This window comes from Ambystoma mexicanum, chromosome 7p (genome assembly GCF_040938575.1).
Source record: "Ambystoma mexicanum isolate Mex_15411 chromosome 7p, UKY_AmexF1_1, whole genome shotgun sequence".
In the NCBI taxonomy this organism is placed as follows: Eukaryota; Metazoa; Chordata; class Amphibia; order Caudata; family Ambystomatidae; genus Ambystoma; species Ambystoma mexicanum.
In genome coordinates, this window is record NC_090939.1 from 923577556 (window position 1) to 923586735 (window position 9180).

Genomic DNA, 9180 nt, shown 5'->3' on the forward strand with positions numbered 1-9180 from the left:
TGGGTAGGCTGGTCAGTCTGCTGGATGGCCCAGAGACACTTCCGAAGGCTTACGTGCAGGAGATGGTGAAGATGCCAAGAATAGTTGTTCCCACTATTCCAAGGGTCGAAGTACCAGTACAGGCCTTCTCGTTCGATCAGAGGTAGAAAGGGTTTCACCAAGCGACAGCAGTGCAGAGGAGCAGTCCTTCAGCGGGTCACCAGCGATTCCTCGGTTCAGCCTCGTGGTTACTTGGCTCGTGTATTCCTTTGTTCATGAGAACACAGGAGATCGACATAGTAGTGGCTTTTCCAGCCACCTCTTATCCACGGTTCCCTTCGCGCCAAAACGGAGGGGACCCAATGGGAGATCCGCTCATAAAACACTCACTCCATATGTGGATCAATCACGGACCACGGGGGTCCCAGGCATTCACACCACCCTAGACTCTCTGGTGCCCAGGATGTGTATTGGGACCAGACATCCCAGCCCCCCATCCTGGAGGCACACACAAGGCCTGTAGAAGCCCGCGAAAACATCTGTGTTTCGCGGGAAAGTACATGCCCAAATAAGGTAGGCCCCGGGTCGGCTCGACCTGGGGGAGGTGAAGGGGGCACGACGGTCAGCAGACAGGTCAAAGAGCCTCGTGGTGTGGCCATTTTGGGAGCCAGGCCACCATTTTGGGCTAAGCGCGAGAAACGTGCTTAAAATGCCAAAAGGAGCTCAAAAACACAAGAAACGATTGCTGCCACCAATCCCGTCCGTGATTCACTTGCACCGTTCATTTACAATCCAAAGAGAGTATCTAGGGCCTGTAGAAGACTAGAGACCCAAGAGAGCAGTAACTTAGCTTACAGTGCCCTCTTGTGCCATGTTGCGCGAAAGCTGCAACATGATAAAGAAACTACGGAAAGCAACGTTTCCCGGTACTGACTGTCTTAAGGGCATGTCAGTTTCCCCGTAAGAATGGAGCGAAAGCCCAGAGGAGTGCGGCAGAAGGCTGCACTTCTCTGGCAAAGTCTAGATCATGGTGAAAACAACAGCAACAAGTTTAGGGGTTGCCACATGGAAGGAAAATTACCCAGCATTAAGAAATCTTTCCTAACATCTTGCGATCCCATCTGGGGTTTTGCTATTGATTGGCCTCCCTCCATAGTGGGCCTGCTTGAGTTCACACCCAATTCCCTTTCTGTCTTATCCATATTGCTTTCATTATCATCACTTACCTTATCTATGGTAATTATTTCCCTGTGTTTTCAGTAGCTCCTTTTTCATGTTGTAACACATAATCATTTTGTGTTTGGAACTTACCTTACACTTGCACTTTACCTGCTAACTGCACCTCACTGAACATCTGTGGCACGAAATCATCCTCATGTGACTCACCTGTATATGTCCTTTGTGGAATTTCTACCTCTGTGGAGATATGAACAGTATTCGATTCATCAGGAAATAGATGTGATGCTGGAAATCCATTGCAGGGACAGGGCCTCCGTATCCTTGTCCTTTACTGCTTTTTATCGTGTGTTCTGTCGTGCTTTCCGCGCAGGAGTTCAGGTGGGACTCCTGGCGGTGCAGCTCTCTTTCTTTTGGTTTGGTGAGCAGACCCGTGGGATACCCTTATGGCACCCATGGGTGGGGCTACAACCCTGTGCCCCTAGTGTATGTTTTTGGGTACCTGTGGGTGGCCCGCAGAGCAGGGTATGGGCTGGTGGCAGCTCCATGCTGAATTTGACAGGTGCGCGGAGTATCCTCCATTTTGGGATACCCCGGCCCTGCCATTGGGATCAGTTGATTCCTGATGGAAAACAAGATGGCCCCTGTGGCCTCTTGCTTTCTATTACCCATTACCTTGTTTTCCCAAAGTCCTGGGAAGCCCTGACTCTGTCCCTTCCCCCTGACTGGCTGTTGGGTGGAAATTCCATATATGGTGTTGTTGTGAATGCCCGGCCAGACTAGCTGGAGCCTTCCCAGTGATGTATGTTGTGGGTACCTCCTGTGGGTGTGACCTGGGTGAATAGAGTGTGTGACGAATATGCATTCTGTGTTGTGGGTGTCTAGTATCTGGTGGTTGACACAATGACTGAGACAACCCTGCCCGAAACCGGTATGAATGTAGCTTGGAGTGTTGAATGGCTCGGTACTTGTCCCAATACACATAACTTGTTGTGAGTGTCTGGAGAGAAGTGAATGGCCTGAATACCTTGTGTGCCTGATTGGCTGCCTGCCTGCATGAATGCCCGTAGTCGTGATTGGATGCTTGAGTGCGACCCAGCGGAATGAATGGGAGATCAACAGTATATCTGGGGACCTCTCACTGCTAGGAATCGTGTTCAGAAGCTGAAGTCCACCACGACGAGTAACTGGAGTAACTGACGCTTGACCTTGAAGCCCGCTGGACAAGAAGGAGTGCTGTCGCTCTCCCCCACAATTTGAAAGCTGCTGTGTTTCCAAGGACTGACCCAGAGAGGACCTGGTAAGGCGCCCTCTTCCCGAACTACGAGGGACCATCGTGCACAGCTGATCTTTGCCAAAGCTCCCTGGTAGACAGACCTTTGACAGGCTGCCGACCCGATACGGGGACTGCTGCGGAACTCTAAGGAGAAGCGCCCGGACTGTTGTCCACCACTGTCGACGACCGCCGTCGCCGACCGGAGCCGCCATGCCCCCGTTTGCCTAAGAACTTCCATTGATCATCGGACGCTCTCGTCTGCATCGTCACCCGCTTGTCTCCCGCTGGAGAAGGCCCGACTGTCGACGTGCCGAGCAGCATCCACCGGTGGGTTTCCTGCCACCTAAGGACCACAGAGACGCCGACGACTCAAAGCCCTTGCTGGGCCACAGTTCTTCATCATCTCTTTGCGGTCCAGAACTATCGTCACCGAGGTGCCCCGCACGCCTCTTCCTTGCAGGACTCCAACGCTCTGTCGTCGACGATCACCGCTAGGATCGAAGCTGCCACTGCACGGCCATAGTTCAACCTGTTCACCGTCAGACGTTCGACGAACCGTGACTCCCGCCTTAAAGGGAGAGCACTCAAGAAGCGCTGTCGATTCCCCGATAGCGAACGCCGAGTTCCCCGACACCTCTCGACGATCCGTGGCTCCTGCCTTAAAGGGAGTCACTCAAGAAGGATCGGTCGACGCATCGTCGGAGACCTCTACTCCACCAGGTACATTGGGGGGGTAAAACCTTAATAGGAGGAAGTAAGAATACCGAACAATATATGGACTGGGCCTGTGCTATATATCTTTATTTTACAGGTTGCCCACGTGGGGGGATCTCCACACAGAACTGTGTCTAGGTAACGGGGCCAGCATTCTGCCTATTGTTTCAACCATCTTGCGTTCCTTCCTATCTCTATTGCTGGTTTACTCGTTATTGATCTGTGTGACATTTTAACCGTACAGTTGATGCACTTTAATGAGATTCGATAACATTGGTGGTACCACTTTAGAATTGTATATGTTTATCATTATTGACTTCCGAGTACAAAGTGCGTTATTGTGATCGTGTACATACCTTTGAATATTAATTATATAAAGACTGTGTTTTCAGTAATACAGTGTGTGGACATTCCTTTGTGGGGGTTCGGGGAATACACTGTACTTAAGAACCAGCCCGCATCACCTCCTGAGAAGATAGGCCTTGATTGCTCGTCCATTGCTACCGTAGTAGAGAATCTTGGCTGGGGTCTCCTGTGCCTCTCCTCTACCATATAGAGAGCGGAATTACAGACACCCCCTACCAGTCTTTACAATAGACCCCATCACTTTTCTTTTTTATTCACTCTATCCTCACTGCTCATTTCCTTTACTTCTGTTTCGTTTCTTTCTGATGTGTTCTGTATTCTCATTTGTACCTTTTGAACTGAATCATCCAAGGCATTAAACAGGTGATGGCCCTTTATGTCACCACCCATTTCAACACTCTCTCTTTCACCACACATGCCGTGAGTGTCCCATCCTGCACCCTTAACACTGTGGGGTATTTGTTTATTTGTATTCTCCTCATCCTCTCCATTTGCTGTATACTTCTTTTTAGCTTGTTTTCTTTCCCACTGTTCTTTGGGTTCACCACTCAAGCTGATGTAATCATGTGTATTTATCCTTTGCATTTCACTGTGCTCACCTACATGAATGACCTCAATGCTTTGGTTTAACTCCAGTGTAAACCACTCCTTTCTAGAGTGTGTTTCTATTTCCAATCTCATTAGAAATCTGTTTCCCCAAACCTTAGTTACTCCCTGAACATTTATGTAACGGTGTATCATTTTGCACCTGTTCTCCAGTTTGGGGTGTTTGCCTAACTAGTCACTTACTAGTTCCTTGAGCAATGTCACTCTTATGCTCCTCGTTCTGAGGTGTCATTTGTTGTTGATTTCTTAGGCTAGCACACAGTCTCCCCACTCTAAGATCTGAAATCTTTCTTAATCGCTAAAATCCTCTCTCTAAGCTCTGGGCCTCTATTGATTTAATTCAAATTGCCTTCGCCTGTTCTGGTAACCATGGTTACCATCAGGTGACTGGATTTGGTTAGTATTTCCCATAAATTCCAGTGACAGGGGGCGGGGAGGAGAACATGGGTTTGTTCTCTATCCATAACCCCCTTGCACTGTGGCTTGGGCAAAATGGCGTAGGCTATATGTCACATTATGTCTCTCATTAGGCTGATATTGCTACCAGTTTCAATTAATTTATCTACATATCTTTGTTAGATTTGATCACTGTTCTCATGTGTCATTGTTGTAGGATTAAACCTACTGTGAGCTCCCAATGCCTGATACGGTCCATGAGGCAATTGACTTGGGGTGCTATTTGATTCTACTACACTGTACTGAAAGCCGACCCGTGGAGAATTTCCTTAACATCGCCGGCTTACATAGGTAGCGCTATGCATCGGGTTGTTGGACTGAAACACTGGCACTGGTGATGCCACACTCTCTGCTTGGGCCCTTCCTTGTGTTGGCAATTCCTTCAATTTCGTATTTTGTAATTTCTTGGCTTTCCTGTCTCCAATGCCATACTTCTCCCTGACCTAATTTCTGCAACTTTAGGGCAAACTAACAGCTCTATTCCTTTATGTTTTTCGTTTTTTTGCCTTAAATATCGGTGTGGGAAAGGACTTTCCATGCTTTCATGGCCTGATCTAGAATCCAATTTGAGACTTCATATGCAACTGTGCTACAATCAGCTGATGAAGACCATGACAGAATGTAGTTGTGAAATCAATCGAACATTGCAGCCCACATTACCACATAAAAATGCCTTTTTTAGGGTTTGTTGAAATTGCCTAGGTGATTCGTCTATGCCTGCTGACAATGCATACTCCTCTCTCTTCGCTTCCTGCACTAATTTGTACGGCAAACAATACTTTCTCACCTCTTGTTGGTATTCTTGCCATGGGAAAATGTGCTGCTCATTTAGACTGTGCAAAAATCCAGAACTGAATGTACTGCTCTTTCAGAACATTTAGTATTTGATACATTTGTATAATCTGATCAAAATGCTCCTCTAGGGACCCATCAGGAGCCTTTTTCAATGACTTTCTGATCTCTTTAAGTGACTTCATAACCTTCACAAAGTATATATGTATTGCATTTTCTTGTGAAGGTCCATAACTGTGAGCACTTTGTGGAAACCTGCCTGTTACCATTTCACAATCCCCAACTCCTGTGTGCCTCACATCTTGCTGGGCATGTTATTCCCTTCTCATTTGCACCTTTCTGCCCATCTCTCTCCCTTCAGTGAAAACCCTTTGCTCCAGCTGACTTGCAGAGTCACTCCACTTCACTATGCCAACCTGAGGCACTTGGCTATCTATTGCCGCTGACCCTGTGTTATTTCTTGGCAGTCCTGCCTCTGTTGGCTTAGCTCTCATATTTGCAGCTCAGGAAAGAGTGAATGTAAAATCTGTCCTTTTAAATCGTTGTTTTGTGATTTTAATTTTCTCACCTGCTCTTTTAACGTTTTTGTTTTGCCCTGAATGATGTCAATTTTAGATGTCTCTCGTTTCAGTCTCATGATGAAGGCATTTATTTCTGTGACTTGCTCCTTATAATCGGAGACCATTTTTAGACTTCTTTAACTCTCTGTCATCAAATGAGTGATTTCATCTTCTAAGCACTGAACATCCTCAGACCACTGTCTATTTTCTTTACGTAACAATTCCATTTCTACTTAGGCCTCATTCCGATCGACCTTAATCTGACCTCTTTCGGCTTTTATTGATCAATGTGCTCTGTATACCCCTGCATCTGCTTCCGTTTAACGTCCAACTCAGTCTGTAATGTATCATTTGCTGTGGACTGAATTGTAAATGTGACAATTCATCCATCAACTCATTACATCTAATCTGCAACTGTGAAAATGTCAGTCTCCTTTCGCTTGCGCCATCTTCTAGCTGAACCATTCTTTCATGTAATTCTGCCAATTCATTTTGATACATCACCATTGTTTGTTTATCATGACTCCGATATCCAATATCCTGCAGAGAATGAACCAAACCTTTGCACCCGACCGGAGTATGCTGTCTTTCTGACCCTTCTTCTCATCACCATCAAATAACTTAACCAAACACAAGGGCAACACTGTGCCCTCTTCAACTAATCTATCAGGTGATTCTTTTTCAATCTCTGTTATTAAACACTCTCACCATAAATTCATAGTATCTGATGACCACGTTCCTAAAGCAAAGAATTTAGATCCTGTGTAGTCATGCGAATTTGCCACCCTAACTCCGGACATGTCGCAACCTGTCAGTGCAATTCACAATGCCTACATTTACAATTAATTTCAAGTGCACTATTGACTGATACATTAGCTCCAACATTTCTGCAGAGTGATTGATTGTTCAGCTTGAATGCCTAGGGAAGAGAAGTCTAATTAGTTGGCGTGGTTGTGAAGCTGAATGTCTGCTAGATAGCTGAGAGTGAGGATATCATTGAAGCGAACTGGCTCCTTGGAATTGCCAGTTGAACCTGTAGGGGAACAACTAAGTCTGAGGGGCCGAGTCTCCAGGATAGGTCTCTCACCATTTGAGAGCCAAAACTTGGGGATCGCTCTGGTTTTGGGGGGTGTTGGGGGATCAGATGTCCCTCTGGCATCTGCAGTTTTCTACTTTTACAAAATGGAGTGCAAAAGTAAAAAAAATAAAAATCTCAGGTGTACAATGAAGATGTTTTGCATGCACAGTGGGACAAAATAGGAGGAAATGAATTTCCTCTCCCATTTCCGTCTTGGCTTGCAAAAGACGTTTGAAATGGAAAGGTGGGAAAAATCTGTTAACAGCTTGTGTTTACACTTTTTCTTTTTACCACACCACACGGTTTCACATGACGGTTTAAAACACCAAAATGTATGTTCATGCTGGTTTTAAACTAATGGATTCCACTTGAATCTGTCTGAATTTTGCACCTGGTAAGAGTAGGTTGATCCCATTGAAACCATTCTTAATGACTCCCACAATCATTAGCTGTGGGGTGGGGGTGGGGGGTGGTAGCATTCAAATCAAAAGAGTCCATGAGAATTCTATCTCACGGAGGAATGGGCAGGTTCTATAATTGGTCAAAAAATACTGTTGCCATCCAACCCAAAATAATCCCAGGAAACAAAACGATGTTGGTGACTGAACCCCTATAAAAGGAGTGATAAAGTGAGGATTAGAGAAGCCCACACTGTCACCCCTTGGAATAAAAATGCACAGAAGGGTCATAACGGACCCCTCCGTGCAATTTTCTGCAAGGGTGTCGCAGTGTGGACTGGTCATGTCCCATATGCATTTCCACCCCTCAAAACAGGGATTGAAAGGCATTTTTTAATAAACATGAGATTGGGTTTTTCATGCAATATTCACGAAATACCATATGTTCAACATAGCTTTGCGCCCTAACAGCGAAAAACCTTTAATCCATATAGATCCCTCCGAAAACTAAATGCTGTAAAGTTAAATTACTCCATGGAGCATTTAGATACCACATCCTGCAAAACTTGAAGTGAGGTACCTAGAGCATCTGTGGAAGTGCTGTATGTTAGAGTGAGGCTGGGCATGTTGGTGGGTATCAATTGAATCACACAATTGCTTATTCATTATTACTGCAAATGCACAGTCTTGTATTCAATCATATTGGATACGCAAGCACGCTAAAATGTATGTTGCCAGCTGTGCAATAAATGCCTTGCCTTGTCTGCATGGATAAAGTAGGAGGGTTCTGACTTGGAAATAGTACAAATCTTTTTCCATTTTTGTTCCTCAGGGGATGTCAGCCTGGATCCATACACTGCTCATCCACAGCTCTACTTGTCTTTGGATCGGAAAAGCGTGCGGTTCGGAGATGTGTGGCAGGTGGTTCTTGACACTCCTCAGAGATATGACACCTGGAATGCGGTCCTGGGGCTGGAGAAGTTCACCTTTGGGAGACATTATTGGGAAGTGGAGGTTGGTTCTGGGAAGATCTGGAGTGTGGGGGTGTGCAACGAGGCTGTGGACCGTATGGGGCTGAACATGAGGACCCCGGAGAACGGTTACTGGGAAGTTGGTCTGTGGAACGGTGACTACTGGGCCCTCGCTAATCCCCCTCCGGGGATTCGCCTCAGCCCAGAATTACCCCCCAAGACTGTGGGTATTTATCTCAACTATGAAAATGGAAGAGTTACTTTCTACAATGTTGAGGCAAGAACAGAGCTGTTTACTTTTAACGAATGCCATTTCACCTGCACCCTACGGCCATCCTTCTGTACTGGGAGCAGAGATCCCCCTATGCGTATACGCCCACTGGAAGAGCAGGAATGAAAGGACCGGATCCAATTAACAGACAGAAAAATCATACATTCCTATTCACATTCCTGCTTGTAATGCCTTTACCTGTTTAACTATGTACACTTAGTGAACATGGAAAACTGATAAAATATGTTGTGCAGTTTATCTGACTTTTCCTTGGCCTAGTCTTCACTCCTGCCTATGGTTTACATTATATCCTCGGCTCACTCGTTTAAATGTGAATTGGCGAGTACATGTATGCTTGAATAGGTGAATCAGTGCACAAAGTGGGCCAACGAGTGAGTCAAAGAAAGTGTAATTGATCGAGCGAGTGAACATGGGGTAACTAATGTACATCAATAGGTATATGAATAAGTGAATGAGTGGGGGAGTGATTGTGAGGTGAAAAGGGAGAGTGTGCGAGAGAGCAGGTGGGAAAATATG

General features: G+C 45.9%; 1 protein-coding gene across 2 annotated transcripts in view; it reads left to right on the forward strand.

Moving 5' to 3' along the window:
• The window catches only part of LOC138525590 (E3 ubiquitin-protein ligase TRIM39-like), a 301399-nt gene extending 292500 nt beyond the window's left edge, over nt 1–8899 (forward strand). For both annotated transcript variants that reach the window (XM_069635632.1, XM_069635631.1), the window contains one exon: nt 8234–8899. In XM_069635632.1, coding sequence (XP_069491733.1) covers nt 8234–8769 — 536 coding nt within the window. In that variant the 3' untranslated portion in view covers nt 8770–8899. The remainder of the gene's footprint in view (nt 1–8233) is intronic.
• Nucleotides 8900–9180: the final 281 nt, after the last annotated feature.